At 47.6% G+C, this 19,827-nt stretch overlaps 1 protein-coding gene across 12 annotated transcripts in view; it reads left to right on the plus strand.

Annotated features, from left to right (window-relative positions):
- Nucleotides 1-19,827, plus strand: part of Ulk4 (unc-51 like kinase 4) — a 379,759-nt gene that overhangs the window by 170,544 nt on the left and 189,388 nt on the right. For 7 of the 12 annotated variants that reach the window (XM_004835115.3, XM_087210692.1, XM_087210691.1 and 4 more), the window contains one exon: nucleotides 6,015-6,063. The exons of 2 other annotated variants lie outside the window; for them this stretch is intronic. In XM_004835115.3, coding sequence (XP_004835172.1) covers nucleotides 6,015-6,063 — 49 coding nt within the window. Of the gene's footprint in view, nucleotides 1-1,628; nucleotides 1,736-2,449; nucleotides 2,570-6,014; nucleotides 6,067-19,827 lie in introns of those variants that run through there. 3 more of the 12 variants (XR_015451091.1, XR_015451090.1, XR_015451089.1) reach the window with 3 other exon arrangements.

Genomic DNA, 19,827 nt, shown 5'->3' on the forward strand with positions numbered 1-19,827 from the left:
TGGTCTGGGTGCTCATTTCTGATTTGTTCATTTATTTAATGTCAGGCCTAGCCTGAACCAGTGGGACAGAGCAAACAGCAGCAGTCTCTCAGTAAACAGGGCGAATGGACTCAAATGAAGTGTACAACCCCCCTGGTGCTGAGAGGTCTAGTAATTGTGTACATGCCTGAGCAGACCGTCCTTGGGCATCCAAGTCATAAATATTTCATCCCGGATTCCTTAGCCCTTCAGTACCTATATAAGCCTAGTTCCTTTCCCAGTTTGTTGCTAATGTCTCTCTCCTGGTGTTAGCCCATCCACTCACAGATGAAATCTCTCCCAGCTAGCTGGTAGAATCTCCTGATTTTAGTCCCTGTTCATTGGAATAAACTTTTCTTTCAAAGCCTGTTTTGACAAGTGGATTCTTTATAACATTTAACATCTAAATGGCAACTGCTGAATGATGAAGATAAGGCATAAGATAAAGTTCTTATCGTAAATGTGCTTAGGATTTAATAGAGGAAGCAGATTTGTAAATAGTGTGTAACAAGGTCAGAGAGACAGTGGCATCTACAAGATGTTTTACCCGACTGGCGATGCGGTCCTGGTCGAGGTGCTGTCCTGTCTGGCGAGAAGTAGAAAATGAGGCTCAAGCAGCACTAGTCTGTGCGAAGTGCCTGGAAGAGTCCCTTGCCTGTCTGCCCATCCCTCTCTCCTTTCCCTTCTCCTCCCTTCCAGAAGGACTGTTGAGGGCATGTTGTCCTGGAAGTGACCCCTGACAGAGTTAGAAATGCTCGCCTGCACCCTGCAAAGAATTGTGAGGGAAAGAGCTGCAGGGTCAGAGAGGAGCTGCCAGGCCAGGCTTTCCGAGGAACCTTGGGGAAACACCAGCCGCACAGTGGCTTCCATTTGTACATCTTAGGGGGTGTTGGAGATGTTCGGGATGTCTCCCTGTTGTTAAAATACAGTGGACCCTTGACTTAGGAACTCAATTCATTCCCGAGGCCTGGCTGTAACTCAGGTTGGTCAGTGAAGGCTGGGGCTCCTCTATGCAGCCTTCAAAGTCTCCCTCCTGCACACAGGCAGATCTCAGTGTCCTTGGAGAGACGCTGGCCCAGGATTTCTCAGTGAACCCCACACAGGAGAGGTTGCTGTCCTGTTCCTTCCAGAGCTCTTTAGGGGTTAAATCTGTATCTGAGACCATCTGGAAGCACAAGCATCCCGGATTCGGGTCCTAACTCAAAACTTTGTTCGTAAGTTAAAACTAAACCAAGTTCATATGTCAGGCTGGTCGTAACTTGAGGGTTCACTGTAAGTCATTTTGGGGTCTTTCTCCCTCATCTAGCTGAATTTAGTGGGAGTATTTGCTCAGATGAAATCACAAGGAACAAAATATTTGTGCACTGAAGTAAAACTGTTAAAATCAGAACAAATAGATTTCTCCAGAGACAATTTGCTGCTTCTCAGGTGCCCATGGAGACAAAAACCTCAGGATGGGGGCCGGCTGGTCTCTAGACTTCTGTCCCCAGGGTTGGGTCGCCTTGCAGGTCTGTGTTTGTTTGTCGCCAGGGTCCTGTGGAGTGTGATACATGCTCTCTCTGGCTGGGCCTGAGCGTGCGTTTAACTTGCTTTTCCCCTTTTGAACACAGCCCCTGTACAGTGTTCTCAGTTACGTGCTCAAGCCGAGTCCGTGTCCACACCTCTTGATAAAGGAGAGGAATTGCAGGGGAAGCAAGCATAAAAGACTGAAAACAGAGTGAGTCTTGGGCTTTGGCTCTTTTTGCAGTCCCTTGGTTCAAAAGCTTTGTTTGGACCCCCTTTCTGTCTGCTTTGATTGGAGCCTTAGAGGATTATAGTGCTGTGTACCTATCCAACATGTATTGTTGGTGCTAAAATTTACTTAGGAAGATTTTGGAGATCAAATTAAAATTGTCTGAGTTGTCGACTTTGCTGAGGTATTTTATGTTCTTCCATTAAAGTTACCTTTTCAGCAGTTACAAGTCTAAAATTTTATTTTATCCTTGAAAAGTTTAACCTTTCAATTTTCTTGGGAAAGTTCTTTTTCTTGCTCCAGCAGCCAGTGGTTGTCAACTGTCTTTGAAATTTGTTAGTATAACAGCATTTCCCACTGTGGAGGAAAGGTTGATGGTGGGAGGTAATGACTTTATGTTGGTGTGGGGCTGAGGTTAGAGTAGACCTGTGTGTCCTCGAGGTGCTTTCTGGGTCTGTGAGGCTGGAGCCTGCACATCTGTACTGCAGTCAGGGCGGTTGTTTCCACAGTGCGTCCCCGCGTGTTCTGCCAGTGTCCATGTGAGTCCACACTCACGTGAGTACTTTGTGGCTATTTCTGGGTCAGGAGTGGATGGCTACTTTGTGTGAGTTACACGTTTGTAACTCGTGACTCTCCAGCTATGCTTTGCACGGCGCTTTTGGGCCGAGCATGGACTTGGTGCATCCTCTGTTTGGCCAGGCTCCTGTGGTCCGAGGACTCCTGGCTGAGCTGGATCGGATCGGATTGGATTGGATCAGAGCGGACTGGCACTCTGGCCCTGGGGCCGGCTTGATGGTGTTGTGTGTGGCTTGCAGGGAGGTGAGTGGTATTTACATTTTTGAAGAGCTGTAAACCTTGCAAACAGAGAAACGAATGAAATATAAATAAAATGGAGTACTACTCAGCCATAAAAAATGAGAAATTAGAGACATTTATAGCTAAGTGGATGCACATTGAGGCGATACTCTTAAGTGAAATAAATAGGACACACATGAATAAATTCCGAATAGTTTCTCTGGTGTGAGAAACTGAAAGTGTAAATAAGGACTAAATGTATAATAGGTAATGTGAAGTAGGAAGAAAAGGGGCAAAGGGGAAGGAAGTGGGAGGGCTAGAGGAAGGGATAGAAGGGAATGGGATTAATATGAGAAAATGGAAAAATAGGAACAAAATCTTTGTAAATAGGGAGGAATGGAGGGGTTGAAGGGAGGGCTGGGCAAGGGTGAAAAATAAGAACCAAGATACATTGTGTAAAGGTACAATTCCCAATGAGAAATGTAATTGTGTTGTATACCTGCAATGTACCAATAAAAGAATTTAATAAAAAAACCCAAAAAACCCCCAGACAAACGAGAGGCAGAGACCCTGTGTCTGCCGAAGCCCAAAATATTTACTTTCTGAGTCTCTTCAGAAAATGTTTGTTTCGATTCCCAATCTAAAAGCATAAAACTGTTCTGTCTTTATTGATGTAAACATAAAAACTATTGACATTTTAAAGCTGTGTGGAACTTTGTAGATCTTTTGGGTATTTTAAAATGTTATTTTATTATTCAGTTTGGTAAACCCAGCTGAAGGGACTCAGATCCCAAGAGGAGGCCTGGCCTTGCCCCAGGGGGCCGAGTGGGGTGGGCAAGGCCCCAGGCTGTGAGAGGGGAGGGAGCAGGCGAGGGTGGAGTCCATGGTCCAGGTGCAGCTGGGGCCGGGCCCTGGCATGACGTCGGCAGATGAGTGGCCTCGGGTCTGGAGCTCCAGTGGGAGGTGGCTAGAGTCTGAGCTTGAGTCATTTGCTCCCCGGCAGTGGGTTCCCGCTCGCCTGGGCACCCCTAGGGCTAGCATTGAAGATGAGGTGTAAAAAAGAAGGCAGGGACTGGAGCTTCCTGTCTTAGAGTCCAGGAGCCTTCGGGGTCTTCTAGGGCAGGACTGGAGGGAGCAGACTGGTCGGCGTGAGCAGAGCGAAGTCCTGTGTGCGGTGCCCCCACTCCTGCAGGCCCGCTGTCCGGTGGGCGCTCTGGGCCAGGTGGAGGGAGGGTCCGGTGCCTTCAGAAGCCCTGCCCCGTGCTCTACGACATTCCTGGCCTTGGCCACTGGGGAGACCCCGGGATGCTCGCACCTGGCTCCGCTGTCCCAGTTCTGGCCGTGAAGGTTTTGCCTGACCACTCTAGGAAGAGCTGCCCGGCTCCTAGGAAGCCGAGGCGCAAGACTGCCAGTGCCCCAGGCTGATGGGGCTCCCCCTGGAGGCTGTGTCCGGTCCTGCCCGGCGTGCCTCTAGGATGTGGGAGAATACCCTGGAACCTAGCAGCTGTCACCAAAGCCCTCTCCCCTTCATACACGGAGACTGTATAAATGACACACTTATTCTCTTTGTTAAAATTTTATCATCAGTTTATTTATATTTTTTATTTTTGGGGGTTCTGGGGATTGAACGGGACCCAATGCTTGTGAGGCAGGTGACGGTGCCACTGGGCTAAATCCCTGGCCCATTAATTTATTTTAATTGTAGTGAATTTTTAATTGTCAGCGATTCTGCACTCCCGCACGGTGTGCTTCTGTGACGCCCAGACCCCGTGTGTGAGGTTTGGGCCAGGCTGATTAGCATAGTCAGTTCCTCCTGGGAATGGCACTCAGCGCTCTTCTGGGCGGAGTTTGCAGCAGAAGGCGCAGCTGCTGCGCTGAGCACTCACTCCTCCCGTCCAGTCCAACTGGACTTCCTGCTTCCGTTCAGCTCCGGTCCCCTTCTACTCTCTGCCTCTCTGAGTTCGACACTCTCAGATCCCACATAGAAGGTCATGCGCTATCTTTCTATCATTTCATTCAGAATGCCATTGTTTAGATTCATCCCCGTTATTGTAACTGACAGCATGGCCTTCCTCTCTGAAGCCTGAGTAGCATTCCTGTGTGGAGAGCCCATGTGTCCACTGAGGGGCACACAGGTTGATTGTGAGCCACGCTGCAGCGGACAATAGCACATTCACTTTGCGTAGACACTAAGGTGGCCCTAAGTGGGTCTCGTTCTCTGGGAAATGTCAGTCTCCCTTTCCCTTAATGCCTGACTGAACACTGATTGTTTACGATGCAGTAGTTGCGTGGCATTCCTTTAGCTGTGGGCACGTGTTCGCAGCCCAGCTCCCAGGAGGCCATGTGATAGCCCTCTGCTTCCCCTACTTCGGGTTTTCTGTGAGGTAGCGCACTACGTGGATCTCCCTGTACACTGCCTGTCTTCAGCTTGGGGTTTATCATACATTCTAAGAAAGAGCTAAGCAGGGATATGATTTTTCTGAACTGAAGCAGGAGTGAGCAACCACAGCTTGGCCTCCTGCCTCATTTTTTCATGAATAAAGAATTACAGGTTCACACCCACGCCCTCCTGTGCTTTGCTTGCGGCCTTTTCCGTGACGATGGCAGAGTTGAGTGGCTGCCACAGAGACCCGAGACTGGGAAGCGTCAAAGTGGCCCATTACTGGAAAAATTTACTAAGTCTTGGACAAAAGAAGTTAGAGATTAGAGAATTGTTCTTATTTAAAAAAAAAACTGTGACTTTTGCATGGTTTTGATTTTATCAAGGCTACTTTCTCTTGAATTGCATAACATATTGCTCTGTTATAACTGTTGACAATTTGTAAGTATATTTGATGAGAAAAAGCACCTAGAATGTATTGGGTGATTGGCCCCCAGCTTCTCAGAAATTAAAAGCCAGGGCCGGGGATGCAGCGCTGTGGTTCCGCCGCCCGTCTAGCAAGTGCAAGGTCCCGAGTTTGATTCCCGGTACCATAAAACAAAAATATCTTCATGTCTATACATAAATACTTAGCAATAAAATTAAAAAAAAAAACTAAAGGCCATTAAAGTTTATTGTAGATGAATTCATCAATGCTGAAAAGGCAGCTCATGAGGCTTATATGAAAATGCGTATGACTCAGCTGTGCAGTGAGGGCCGGTTATGTTGTTTCAGCTGGCTTTACCTTTTTTGGTAGTCTTTATAATAATTATGAATTTTAATTAATTTGTACATCAAAAATGCCAGTCTATTTGCTATTTCACTTTCTGCTGATCAATAAGGCAAAGCTAGTAGTTGCTTTGGGAGATGCCTCATATTCCTCGTGTTTAATAGCTGCAGCTCAGAGTATTACAAGTGAATGTTGAATCATGCTATTTTTCAGTCACAGAATTTCAGCAATCAAACATGGGGGCTTCATTGCTCTGTATCAGGGCAGTGGTTCAAACGTATATCATCTAATAAGTGGTTACTTTCTCTTTTTTTTAACAGACTTGTGGAAGAAAGCAAACTGATCCCACTCATTTTTGAAGTGATACTGGTAAGAGAGGAAGCATGCTTGTGAAATTCAAAGGTCTGAAAGGTTTTGACTGGATGGTACGGTTGGCTGTGTGACCCCCACTCCACCCCAAAGCTTGTGGTTCTTTACTGTGTCAGGAGCCTCCCTGCGTCTCGGCTCTCTGCTCTGTGAAGGTGGGTGCCACTTGGGGACTACATGGAAGTGCTGTTGAAAAACCCACCCTTCACAGCAGGTTTCCCATCCTGAAAGGTCACCTCCGCACGGGTGGGTGTGTGGGGCTGCAGCACGGAGTCCTCCCCTCGGGTTCCAGTCCACGTCCTTGGTGCCGGTGGGGAGTTGCTGTCTGTAGAACTGGGCTGGCTTAGCTTCGTGCACCCCTTCTCCTGCTCCTGGAAGGCATCTGAAATGAGAGCCACCTGTGGCTCCCGTGTGTGGAGAGTAAAATGAGGTGCAGAATCGACTTTCGTCACCCCAATAAACGCCGCTGAGATCCCTGATGGGATCTGAGGGTTAGGGTGGAACCTGAGTGGCTGCTTCTAGCTGAGCAGCGCCCTCCCTGGGGGTTCTGGTGTTTTCCGGGTGTTGTCCCTCCTGGGAACTTTCGCTCCAGTGGTCTTTGTAGACTGAGCACCGAGCCAGTGTTTGTCTCCGCATGACAGGAACGCTGAAGGGATGGGCCGACTTCGAGCTGCCTTCCAGGGGTGGCCTTGCTGGCACATCTGGGGTGGGCCCTCGCCCTGGCCAGAGCAGCTCGTGCTCAGGGTCTTTGCTAGGGTGGTATTTTAAAAAGAAATCCTGCTGCCCAGCAGCAACAAGAGATCAAGTCAGCGCTTCATGTCCTTGAGGAGCACTATTAAATTTCTATTGTACTTCCTTCTCGAATTGAATAATCTGAGCTTCTTTTCTCCGTATAAATACATTTTTAAATCAATGCAGTGTGATCGTAGCAGGTATCCTGTGAACTATTACCTTGCTTGTCCTTTTAAAGTTTTTGTTACCGATATGCATAATACACTGTTTTATTGATTCTGTGAATCACATGTTTCTCAGATTATAACATTTCAGAAATCGAAGTCTACTTTCCAAAGCAATGGCGTTTTACAGCTGCTTTCAGCCAGGTGACCTGCTTGTCGTTGCCTTAAACAATTTATTTCACTTTTACTTTCCTTTCTATAAATGCCTGAGAGTGATATATTATAAAAACCTATGTCTGAATAAGTCTAAAAGAGCTCTTTCAAGAAAAAGAAAATAAAATGTCTGGTAAGAAGAAGCCATGCCATAGTTTAACTGGCAACATTTTTCTCCCGTAGTGCTGATGAAATAATGGTGCATCTTAGCACCGACGGGTCCTGGAGTCAAGGAACACAGCGTGTCCTTCAGCTTGGCTGGGCCGCTGGGTTGCCGGCTCAGGAGACCCTGGCAGTTTTGCTATTTGTGGGCAGGAGAAGCAGTCTGGAAGTGCACCTGGTCGGGGGCGCAGTGTGAGCTGGTCCCCAGCAGGGCGGGTGTGTGGCTCTGCCAAGTGGGAGAGTGGGAGGGGGGCGGCCATAGAAGGGACCTGGGCGGGCCTCGAGGGGCAGGAGGCGTGGTCCGGGCAGGGCAAGTGCTGAGTACGGAAATGTGCCTGAGTCCAGGGAGTGTGGAGAAACCGCGGGGCGTGAGGCCCAAGGAGAGTTTGAGATGAAATCGTGCAGGGTTTATACTCTGGTTACTTCCTGTTTTTTGGCTTTGCAAACAATTTATGCCCTTCAAAATCAGACAGTTTCCTCTATTTGAAAAAAAGTCTCCCTGAGGCCTAAGTTGTGGGAGGTAAATGCACCCAGTAGGTCGAGCAAGCAGTGTGGGTGAGGACGTGGGCGCATTGGGCTCCGGGGCACAGGCACCTGCTAGAAGCCTGGGTGCCTGTGCCCCTGTGGTCTCCAGGTGACCAGAACCGTGACAGCTGCAGTCCCCATCGGGGATGCTCGTGACATCAGCCCAAGGGACCCACACAGCCCTGGGAGGAGCGCAGCAGCAGAGCAGGCTTCAGCCATCCTGGACTCCCCGCTGTCCGTTTCCTGGTTTGTGCCAGGCCAGGTGTATCGACCAGCTTTTCCGTTGCTGGGACAAAATCCCTGGCACCACCTGCAGCTTAGAGGAGGCGAGGTTTATTTCTGCTCTCAGCTCTGAGTTTCCAGTTCCTCCGTTGGGCAGCTCTGAGGCAGGAGGAGAGCCGCTCACATCCTGGGGCCGGGAAGCACCTAGAGATGGGCCCTGCAGAGGCAGCTCCCGGAGCCCTAGCAGCACTTTCAGCTTCTAACAAGGGTGTGTGAGTCCAGTCATCCTCCGAGGGCCTCTCACCCAGTCAGGACCACAGTGAGGGTGAACTAACTGGTCCACCAAGCAAGGGAGGAAGGCCGCGTGTGCAGTGGCCTTCCTGGGAGCTGGGTGCTGCTCCTTGGCCGCCCTCCTGCGTCCGAGCTCTGTGTGGCCCTGGCAGCCCAGGCCCTGTGCTGGCTGGGAGGACGCCGCAGAGGGTGCTGCCTGCGCTGAGCCGGCTGTGGGCTCACAGCCTCTGGTCTGCAGCCTGAGGCTGCTCAGTAAGCGTGGTCTGAAGGCGAGCTGTGAGGAGCCGGCGCCTCCCAGTGCTAAAGGGCGCAGTTACCAGGTGGGCATGACCAAGGACATTCTTGTTTCTATTTCACCTCTTTCCAAAAAGTAGAAATTGCTTTAAAATGTGCCTTCAAAGTGAAGTCGGATGTATTGGCTTTGGGTGTTGCTATAATCTGATCTCTCATTTTATGTCAGTGGTTTATGTTTTGGCTACTTCAATAAGTCATTTTAATGCCAAGTAATATAGGCAGACTCTATTGCATTGGAAAAAATCTTTATTCATGGCAGATTTTCCAATGTGTGCCAAAATAACGCTGTCATGATATTTTATGTGTCTCTTCCAAAACAAACAATTGAAGAGCAATTTCAGTGGCAAAAGTTAATAATAAAAATGTGATTAGCAATACACTGCTCTGATAATAATGTTGTTTTAACAGTTGTCTGGAAGAGCAGTTGGCTCAAGCTTTAGTAAATCTTTCAAGTCAGCTGTATCTTTCGAAAAGAGAGGTTTCTTTGTGGACTCTTGGAGCCCAGAGGATGCAATCACTGGGACAGTAGGATGGTGTAGGCTGCAGCTGCATGCAGTTAGGGATGTTTCCATTGTGTGCATTCATCCGGCTTTAAAGTTGCTTTGCTCTATTCCAGTTGTGATTCGGTTCCTGTGAGTTGTTTTTGAAGCATGTCAACTGGTTTCTTACAGTCCCGAGAATGTGCACTTGCGTCCACTATGCTGTCAGCAGGATTCTACTGTGCATGTGGACCAACATTTCTAAAAATAGAAAGTTTTGATTAAAATTTTAAAATGCAAATTTATACAAAGAGTACCTGTTGGATGCAGGAGATAAAATTCCTTCTTAAGCTGTATTTGTACCCACTTAGGGCTTTACAGTTGCAGAACAGAGCTGCATGACAAATTCCCGAGTATACCAAGACAACTTTACACACAGCTAACGTGTAATGCCATTATGGTATGTGCACTGCATTGTTTGCTTTTGAATGAAAATGGGTTTGTGTAGATCCAGTCTTGGTAGTCTGGTCACAAGTGTGGAAAATCATTTCCCAGGGTCTGGGCACAATCTATTGAATGAAGTGCAGATGGTCATGTGCCAGCCAAACAAATTGCTTCCATCTGACCAGTGCCGTGTTAGCTGGATACATGAGCCAAACTAAATAAACTTATATTAGCAAACTTTGGCTGAAGCATAACTAGTTTCTGCATAACCAGCCCAATTGGTTGGAAAGATGATAGCTTTTTTTTTTTTTTTTTGGTACCGGGGATTGAACTCAGGACCTTGCGCTTGCGCAGTAGGCAGTGAAACCACTGAGCTAAATCCCCGGCCCCTGAAAGACGATAGCTTTTATTAGGATGAAAAACCACTTCAGAAAAGCTAAAATAGAACTTAGCTTATTTTGGCCATCCGGAAGGCACATATAGTGAATGTGTTATGTGGGGCTTCTTCCATGTGTGTAGAATTTTGATTTTTGTCATTGCAGTAGTTTGCACCTGAAGTGTCTCCCGGAAGCCCAGCTGTTATGGGCGGAGCCCCAGTTGTGGTGGGAAGTGGAGGAGCTGGGAAAGGTGGGGCTGGATTGGAGGGAACAGTCATTAGGGGCGTGGCCTCTGGGATATTAGGACCCTCCCTCCCCAGTTCTCCCTCCACACTGCACATTCCCACCCTTCCCTGCAGCCCTGGAATGAAACCCTGAAGCCCTTGCCAGAAAAAGCCTTTCATCCTTTTAGCTTGATTTCTTCCAGGTCTTTGTTACAGTAATGGAATGCTGACTTGTACAATCATCAGTTTTGCTTCTAGTTGTCCCCTAAGTCCCAGGCTTGGTTTATTTAGTTTTTGGTTTTTGAGACAGGGTCTCACTATATAGCTCAGGCTGGCCTCGAACTTGTGGCAGTCCTACTGCCTCAGCTTCCTGAGGGCTGGAATTACAGGTGTGTTCCACCACACCTGGCTACAGCCTTCATTTTGAGGAGAAAGAGTATTCATTCTTACCTCTTACTAAGGAAGTCTAGTTGAAAACACAGGGAAGTAGGTAACTGGTAAGATACTAAATGATATCCTTTCTCAGAATGCAAGCTTTGTAGTTTTTACTCTTGGTTGATTAAACAATTGAAACACAAACCTGGCAGGGCCTGTGTTCCTTCTGTGACACCCGTGAGAGGAGGTTTGGATCTGGTCCCTCTGAAGTGTGGCCAGAGCCAGTGTTGCACAGCCCTTCCCAGCCCTGGACGGGGGCAGCCCGGCCGCTGGCCACTGGCCGCTTTGGTTTCAGGCTTTTGTTGGAAACAAAAGCACAGCTCACGGTGGTCACTGGCTAAAGCCATGTGTGTGGGGTGCCCTGATAGAGGGAACACAGGCAAATGACTCTCAGGAGATGGAAGAGCTACTGGCAGAGTGGGGTGGACACAGGGAGTGCACACTGAATGGTGCTGACCCTTGGGATTCTTCAGCACAGGAGCCCATACAACTTAGTCATGGACAAAACAGTGGAGAGTATTTGTGTAGTTACCAGTTCCGATTAAATAAAGCAGCAGACACCTCTTAGCGTTTGCTCTTTGGTGGTCTTTGCCTTTGTTTTCCTGGTGAACAAGAAAAAGAAGAATTTATGCACTTAGGCAGAGCTGCGGAGGATTTTCAACAGAGCCAGGAAATCCTAGACACCAAATCACTTCACAGATTTATGGGAAAAGTAGAGCTTTTAAAATAGCTCTGGACAGTGAAATTGTCTTTGGGATTTATTAGAGGCACCAAATTGGAGGAAGACTGTGATGTGCGGCCAGGAAGGGCGAGTTACCGCATAGAGGTTTTCGGTGTTTCTGCTAACAAAAACAGTACCTACTTGTAGGAAGTTTAAGCAGTATGGAAAAGCCTGACCTATCAGCAGTGTCTCTCATAAGTTCACGGCTCCCAGCTTGGTGCTGCTGTCCTCGTCTTGTACACGTGTATCTTCTCTGCATCTCCTTACAAAATGGCACAGGCTGTGTGTTCGCCTCTGTGCCTCACACTGTCCACAGCGATGGTGTCTGTGTGTGCATGGAGACTTGCACACCCACATGTGTGCTTCTGTTTAATCACCACATAGTATTCCCTGTGTAAGTGTAATTATTTAGCCTGTCCCTGTTGTTGGACATTTCAGCCTTGCCCAGGCTTTCTGCGATGGGAAAACAGTGAGCAGACAACTGCTGAGTCTCCGTACACCTGCGTGGATGCGTGTGGCTTTGTACCTCCTCCTCTCCTCGATGAACTCAAGAGGGACTTTTCATCTCCTCAGTTAAATTTATACCCCTGTATTCTATTGTTTTTTTGCTGCTTTGTTTTATTATAAGTGGAATTATTTTCTTAAGTTCTTTTCCACACAGTTCAGTGTTAGTATACAGAAATGCAAGTGATTTTTAAATATCGATTTTGTATCCTTCAGCTTTCCTAAATTCATTCATTCTCATAGTTTCCCACTAAAAACAGAGACAACTTAACTTCTTCCTCTTCAATTTGGGTCAGTTTTCCTTTTCTTGCCTATTAGTTCTGGCAAGGATTTCTAGTAATATATGAATTAACCGTAGCAAGAGTGGACATCCTTGCATTGTTCCTGATCTTAGACAAAAGCGTTTATTTTTTTTTTTTGGTTTTTAGACATGGTCGCACTGTGTAGTTCAGGCCGTCTTTAAACTCACTATGTAGCCCAGGCTGGCCTCCAGCTTATGGCAATCCTCCTGCCTAGGCCTTCTGAGTGCCAGGACTACAGGTATGCACCACCACACTGGCTTCTTAGAGAAAAGCTTTTGACTTTCCCTGCTGAATATGTTGTTAGCTGTGGAGTTGTCATATGTGATCTTAATTGTGTTGAGGTACATTGTTTCTGTACCTAATTTGATGAAAATTTTTTGTCATGAAAGTATGTTGTATCTTGTTAAATGCTTTTTCTGAATCTATTGAGATGATTATATGATTTTTGTCCTTCATTCTGTTAATACAATATATTGCATTTATATATTTGCATAAGTTGAGCCATCCTTGCATCCCAAGGATTAATCCCATGCGAACATGATGTATTGGCTGTTTAATGTGTTGTTTACTTTGCTTTCCTGGTGCTTTCTGAGGGTTTGATTTTGTCTGTGGATACTAGGTTTTTCTTGGGAGATATTGGTCTGTAATTTTCTTGGCGTGTCCTGGTCTGGCTTTGGCGTGAGGAAAATGCTGGCCTCGTAGAATGAGTCTGGAAGTGTTTCTTGTGACTCTATTTTTTAGAAGAGTTATAAAGGATAGGCACTACTTATTCTTTAAATGTTTGGCAGAATCACCAGAGAAGCCTTTAGGTCCTAGGCTTTTCACTGTTGCGAAGTTTTGATCGTTTACTCAGTTTCTTCACTGGTTAAGCTCAGATTTTCTTTTCATGGGTTAGTCTTGCGAGGTTGTAAGTTTCTAGGGATTTATCAGTTTTTTAAAATTGTCACACTTCTTGGTATATGACTATTCATTTGTAGTCTTCTATATGAGTTTGCATTTCTGTGATGTCATTTGTGACATCATTTCATTTATAATTTTATTTCTTTTTTCAGTCTTCCCTGTTTTTTAAATTTTATGTCTAGCAAAAGACTTGTTGATTTATTGTGGTGATAGTGGTGCTGAGCATTGAAGCCAAGGCCTTACACATGGTAACATGTGCTCACCCCTGAGCTGCACCCTAATTTTATGTTTCAAAAAAACTCTTAGCTTTTTTCTAATTCCTCAAGTTATAAAGTTAGTTTGAGATCTTTCTTTTTTTCTTAATGTAGATGTTTACAGGTATAAACTTATGTCTTATATTTTCTTATTACAACCCACAAGGTCTGTCATGTTGCATTTCCATTTTCGTTAGGCTCAAGATTTAAAACAATTTTTTTTCTTCTTTGGCCTGTCAGTTGTTCAGGAATGTGCTGCTTAATTTCCACATATTTGTGGATTTTCTAAAGTTCTCCCTGTAACTGATTTCATATCTTGTGGTTGGAAAGGATATGTGAAATGATTTCAGTCTTTGTGAATTTCTTTAGACTTGTTTTGTGGCCTAACATTTTTCTGTCCCGGAGAGCGTTCCATATCGGGTGGTGTGTTCTGTGTGTGTCATCATTATATCGTGACAGTCTTTAGCTTGTGGGACAGTTTTTACTTAGGGTTCATTTTTGTTACACATATGGTTTGATCAAAAGATACAGTAAGAAAAAAGATACACTGAATATGTAAATTAAAAAATGATTACAGTAAAAAACCCACATTGCCTAACTAATCCCCCTCCAAATATTCCCCTGGCTTCAAACACACTTATCCCATTGTTTGGTGCAGTTTTTGTAAACTTTTTGAGGTTTGTTTCATAGCTGAGGATATGTTCTGCCCTCATTTGCATTCTGTGGCTGCTTGAAAAGAATGTGTGTTCTGCTACTTGTAAGAGTATTTTATAAGTGCCGATTAGATTCTGTTGTTTGATGATGCTGTTGAGTTAGTCTGTGTCCCTGTGATTTTCTTTCTAGTTGTTCTCTCACCTGTGGAGAGAGGATGGTGACGTCCTCAACCATAATTATGGATCTTCTTTTACTTCCTTATCTCCTGATTTGTGCCTCAATGTTTTGCAGCTGTGTTGCTTGAATTATTCATATTCAGGGTTTCTGTGTCTTCTTTGTGAATTGAGTCATTATGTAATTGTATCACTATCATTTTATCATTATGTTGTGTTTCTAGGTTGCTGTAGTTTTCTTTTCTCTGAAGTTTACTTTTTTCTGATATCAATATAGCCACGCTTGCTTTCTTTTGATTAGTGTTTGCATGGGATATCTTTTTCCATGCTTTCAATATTCAGCTTTCCCTTATCATTAGATTTTTAAATGAGTTTCTTGAAGATAGCATATAGTTGGGTCAGCTTTCTCCTTAATCCACTCTGCAGATCTGCCATTTCAGTGATTAATTTAGACCTTTTATATTCAATGTAATTATTGATGTGTTTAGGCATTGTCTGCCATCTTATTTCCTTTTCATCCCTTTTGGTTTTTTGTTTCTGTTTCCTGTAGACTACTTCAACATATTTTAGAATTCCATTTTTGTTATTTATAGTGTTACTGTCTGTATGAGAGGCTATCCTGTCATATTTTATATACAAAAGTTGCAGCATGGTAGAGTCATCATTTTGCCAATTTAAATATACTTTATTTCCCTTCATCAAAAATTTTTTTTAAGTTCTGATTTGAAACTATATAATTATAGTTTGTTTTAAAGAGATTCTAGTTCTTTGGCCACTTAAAAAAATTCATTTCATCTTCGTTTAGTACAGCTTTACATTTTTGGCAAGTTGTGAAGGTAGCATAGTGAGTTCCTCCGTGTCCTCACCTAGCTTCCCTGTGAAGTTCTTACATTACCATGGTACATTTGTCCCCATGAAGGGTCCAGTAGTTTATTCAGATCTGCTAGTTTCTGCTAGTGTCTCTGCTTACAGGAGCCACCCCATAATGGCCCCTCTCAGCCAAGGTTACCTCTGGTTGGTTCTGTGGAGTGTGTGAGCGAGAGCAGTTGGTGGGGGGTCTTGTCACATGGAGGTTTTTTGTTTTGGACCGGGATCAAACTCAGGACCTTGCACTTGCAAGGCAGGCGGCAGCACCACTGAGCTAAATCCATGGCCTGACATGGAGGTTTTATGTGTGACTTGTGGCCATTGTTATTCCGTCACCTGGGCCACTGGGTGCCTGGCTTTAGGGAGAATGAAGCCTGGGTCTGGTTTCAGTGAGTGCAGAGTTCACTGTGGAGACAGAGGCAGAGCCCATTTATGACGCAGTGTAGGTCCGGTGATGGTGGAGGTGTGCAGTGGCGCCCCCTGACGTGGAAACTGGACTGCCCTTCCCAGAGGGGGTCCCTGCCAAGCATGGAGGACTACAGTTTCCATGAAAGTGCGTGCTTGCTCTGTGCCCTTCCAAGTGGCATATATGCCCGGTCTTCTTTGCTGGAGAGTGCTTCTGCTCTCCTGTCAATGTTAGCTCTGTTGTACCTCATCTCTATGCTCAGGCGTCTCTGCCCCAGCGTCATGCAGATGCGCCTGACTGGGTCAGTGCTTTCCTCACAGGTGCTCATGGTGTCCCTGGTGTCCTTAGACCACTTCCCTGGCTTGCAGCTTTGTATCTGTGAGATGAGTTGATTTAAGTCACCACTCTATGGCCCACTTCCTGCAGCAGAAACAGTGTCCTTTGTGGTCAGCACTGTGTCCCTGCACAGAGACCGGCTGAAGCAAGTGCTCAGTAAATGCCTGCAGGAGTGAGCGTGTGCATGGGGGTGAGGGTCCAGATTGTGAGGAGCTTTTAATCCCTGCCAAGTTGGAACTTAACCTTATGTCTGCTTGTGGTGATTGAGTTTAATTGTGTCAACTTGATGAGCCTTGGAGCCATATAGAGGATTAGTATAGCACACTTCTGGGGGTGTCTGGGGGTGTCAAGGAGGTGTGACGTTGGCAGCCGTACCTGGTCCTGGGCCCCTTCCTCTCTGGCACTGTTCCCCTGCTCTGTGTCCTGGCACCATGAACTGAGCAGCTTTGCCCTCCTGTGCCTTTCCACCATGGTGTCCTACCTTGGAGCCAGCCCACCATGGACTGAACGCATGGAACTGTGAGCCAAACAAAACCTCTCCTCCTCTAAATTGTGCCACTGGATGCTGTGTCCCAGGGCCTTGGAGGGATATTGAGGATTTGATCACTAGATTTAGATTTAGGAGTGTGTACCTGAGGAGCTTTTGTGTGGGAAGCACATTTGGAATATGTGAATAAAGCAATGCCAAGGAAACAGTTCTCATGTTTTTGGTTATATTCAGTGACCTTCCCATGTTGTAAGTGCCTTTTCTGGGCAGTCTTCCTCTAGGTTTATAGCCTCTGGCCTGTGATAAGGTTAGCAGTGGTGTTCACAGGTTTCAGCAGGCAGAGCTAAGCCCCACGCTTAGATGTCCATGTCCGAATCTCAGAAACCTATGGCTGCGCTGTCATGAGGCCCTGGGGTGCTACGACTGGAGGTGGAATTAAGGCGGTTGGCAGCTGCCCTAGGTAGGAGGTTATGCTGGACTGTCTCGCAGGGTCCGTGTAATCACAAATGTCCTCGGATGTGGAGGGAGGATGATGGAAGAGAGGTCAGAATAACGCCATGTGGTGTGCGACGGCCCGGGTGGCAGCTGGAGGCTCTGGCACAGGAGAGGCTGCAGGCCAAGGGACGCAGCAGCTGCTAGCAGGTGGAAAGGTCAGGAAGGTGGGCTCCCTGGAGCCTCCGGGAAGGGGCTGGCTGGGCGGGGGGCTGGGGCTTTGGGCCGTGAGGCTCATCCCCAGCCTCCAGCCTGGAGGAAGATGAGATGCCGGGCTGTGTTGTTTACGCTGCGGAGTTTGTAGCCCTTTGTTACGGCTGTAACAGGATGCGAGCGCACTGCCACTCACCACTGGTACAGTAGGTCTGCCGTGCAAGTAAGTGGTCAGGGGAGACAGAACTCGGCAGTCTTTGTAGAAATAGCAGCTGAGACTGGGTATGAATCTATTTGGGCCTTTTTGTGTGAGTTTATTCTGAGAGCCATAAAAATATTGGCATGTATTTGATAGTGTTTTTAGATTAAATTTCATAGTATGATTCTTCATCTAAATTGACCAAAGCAGAAAGAATGTTTTTTTTCTCTAATGCTGCCCGCATGGTTCACGTGTAAATGCCTTCTGCTGTGCTGTACATACATGGCAGTTTCTAGATCTCGCTGTAAAAATGAGTCATTGCTCCCTGACAGGTTTTCTTTTGAAATCTGTGACTCAGGAGCTTGGGGAGAGGGCAGACATGTGTCTCTCTCCATCTGGTCTCCTGAGATGCTGCGTCTCTTGAAGCCCTGAGCTTTTGTTTTATTTCACTATTAAGTGTTTTATGGTTTTTCCATAGCCCTAGTTGTGTTTCAGAGTACGGTGCATGGGGCCGGTGGGTGGGGACATCCCAGCTGGGGTCGGTTTGCAGGGTGAGGCATCTTTAAGGGTCCTCTCATCCCCCCAGCCTTACACCGCTTTGGGGTTTATTTTCTTGAGTTCTTAAGGAAGTCAGGGATTGTCAGTAATGAAAGATGTGTTTAGAAATGAGCTTTTCCAGAAAGTTGTTGCTTTTTAAATTTCAATCAATGCATGTCAAGAGGATTCAGCATCCCTGCTGCAGTTTTGCCCTGTTTCTTTGCCAGTGTGTGATAGATAGGGATGTAGACTTTCCCTTTGAGCTCCTACGCCATGTGGGGCTGCTCCCCTCCCCAAAACTTGCTGGGTTTACATTTAGATGACCACATCCCCCTGTGTCTCCTTTAAAAGACACCCAAGTTGCTGGCCATGGTGATGGATGCCTATAGTCCCAGCCGTCTGGGAGGCTGAAGCAGAAGGGCCTCAAGTTCAAGCCCAGCCTGGGCAACTTAGTGACTTAGCGAGACCCTGTCTCAAAGGAAGAAAAGGGCTGGGGATGGAGCTCAGTGTGAAGGTTCTGGGCTCACTCCTCCATACCACAGACACAACACAGCACAGCACAGCACGGCACAAGACACCTCCCAGTGGTATGCCAGCCACCTCAGGTAGTAACCAGGGAGACATGACTGAACACTGGCTGTGCTGTCCCATAGGACGGTGCCCAGGGACTTGCCCCTCTCAGGGCCCTCAGGACCCACTTGCCACCCCCGGGCGGGAACCCAGAGCTCTGTTCTCCTACACGGAAGTCCCTGCTTGCTTCCAGCTGGGACTTGATTCTGTGCAGAATCCCAGGCCTGAAACGTTCATCCTGGGTACACTGTGGGGAGGGGAGCACGGGATTCAATCATGGAGGGAGCAGATAGGTGCACAGTTTGCCATGTCCTGAGCACTGCAGGTTTCAGGCCTAAAGCAAAAAATCTGAACCAGACAGCACAGTGTCTCTCCTTGGTCCACTGAGAAAGAAAATACCGTGAACCCTGGCCAGGGTCTCGGAGAACCTTCAGAGGTGCAGCTGGAGAGTGGGTGAGGGTGAGCTTCGGGCTGACTGGATGGACTCCCTGGGATTTCCTGTGATGCCCAATCAGCGCGGGACACCGGGGGGGGGTCTACCCTCCCCCCTCACGCCGTGTGGGGACAGGGCCCTCGAAGGACTGTCCCCTGATGTCGGAGGCATTGCAGGAGGCTGTTCTCAGTCCGGTCCACCTGAGGGAGCGGCAACAGACAACCAGGAGTGGGGTGTGCCCTGTACCCAGGGGAGAGGTCACTGCAAGCAGCACACAGCACAGAACCGCCTGGCCCAGAATGCGGGTGGTGCTGATGCACAGGAGCCTTGGAGCCATCCGTGTCACGGTTTTGTATTTCCATGACAGCCTCTGTCAGCGTCCTGGGGGCTTCAGGTCTCGGTGCCTTCAGGTCTCGGTGCCTGGTCTGTCCCACACTCTGGTGTGCTGTGCCTTGGCACCTGCTGTACCTCCTGCTCTCCTGCACTCATGCCTCCTGTTCCCATTCTGTCCGGTCTGGACCCTGTGCTGCCCACTGCGCCCCTCTAGGACCCACCTCAGGCCTCTGCCTGGCCCGGGCCCGCACTTCCCGCTCTCTGGTGGGTGGTTCCCTCCGAGGGCTCCAGCCGGGCCCAACCACTCTCTCCGCCTTCAGCCCCCTGCGGCTTCCTCCCCTCTTTGCAGGGCAGACTGTGATCCCCATGTCGCCTGCCCCTGAGCACGTCCCTGAGCCTCCCGCCCACCGGCACCCTGCCCCAGCGCCTATGACTTGAACCTCGTAGAGGACGCAGCACCGGCTGCTGCCCTGTCCCTTCGAGGCTGTCTCTGTGTGCAGTGACTGCACGTGCATGGTGGCCTGACTGTCCCTGCGGCGGTCCCTGTCTCCCATCCTGACCTGTTGCCCACAGGCCCGAGACTGTGTTCCTTCTCTGCGTCAGGAGCTAGATGCCAGGAGCACACTCACTTTCTCATTGCCCTTGGACCTAAACTTCTGGAGACCAGACTTCAGTGCTGTTTTTCTCCTCTTCCTTTTCAGTACTGGGGGTTGAACCCAGGGCCTTTGCACTAAGCTACATCCCAGCCCTTTTTATTTTTTATTTTGAGACAGGATCTCGCTAAGTCCCTCAGTTGCCCAGGCTAGGCTCAGACTTTCGATCTTCCCGCCTCAGCCTCCTGGAGTGCTGGGATCACAGGCTTTGCCCTTTTCTGCTCAGTGTGC

Source organism: Heterocephalus glaber, unplaced genomic scaffold, assembly GCF_053883595.1.
Source record: "Heterocephalus glaber isolate CG9 unplaced genomic scaffold, H.glaber_assembly_v1.0 deba00001175, whole genome shotgun sequence".
In the NCBI taxonomy this organism is placed as follows: Eukaryota; Metazoa; Chordata; class Mammalia; order Rodentia; family Bathyergidae; genus Heterocephalus; species Heterocephalus glaber.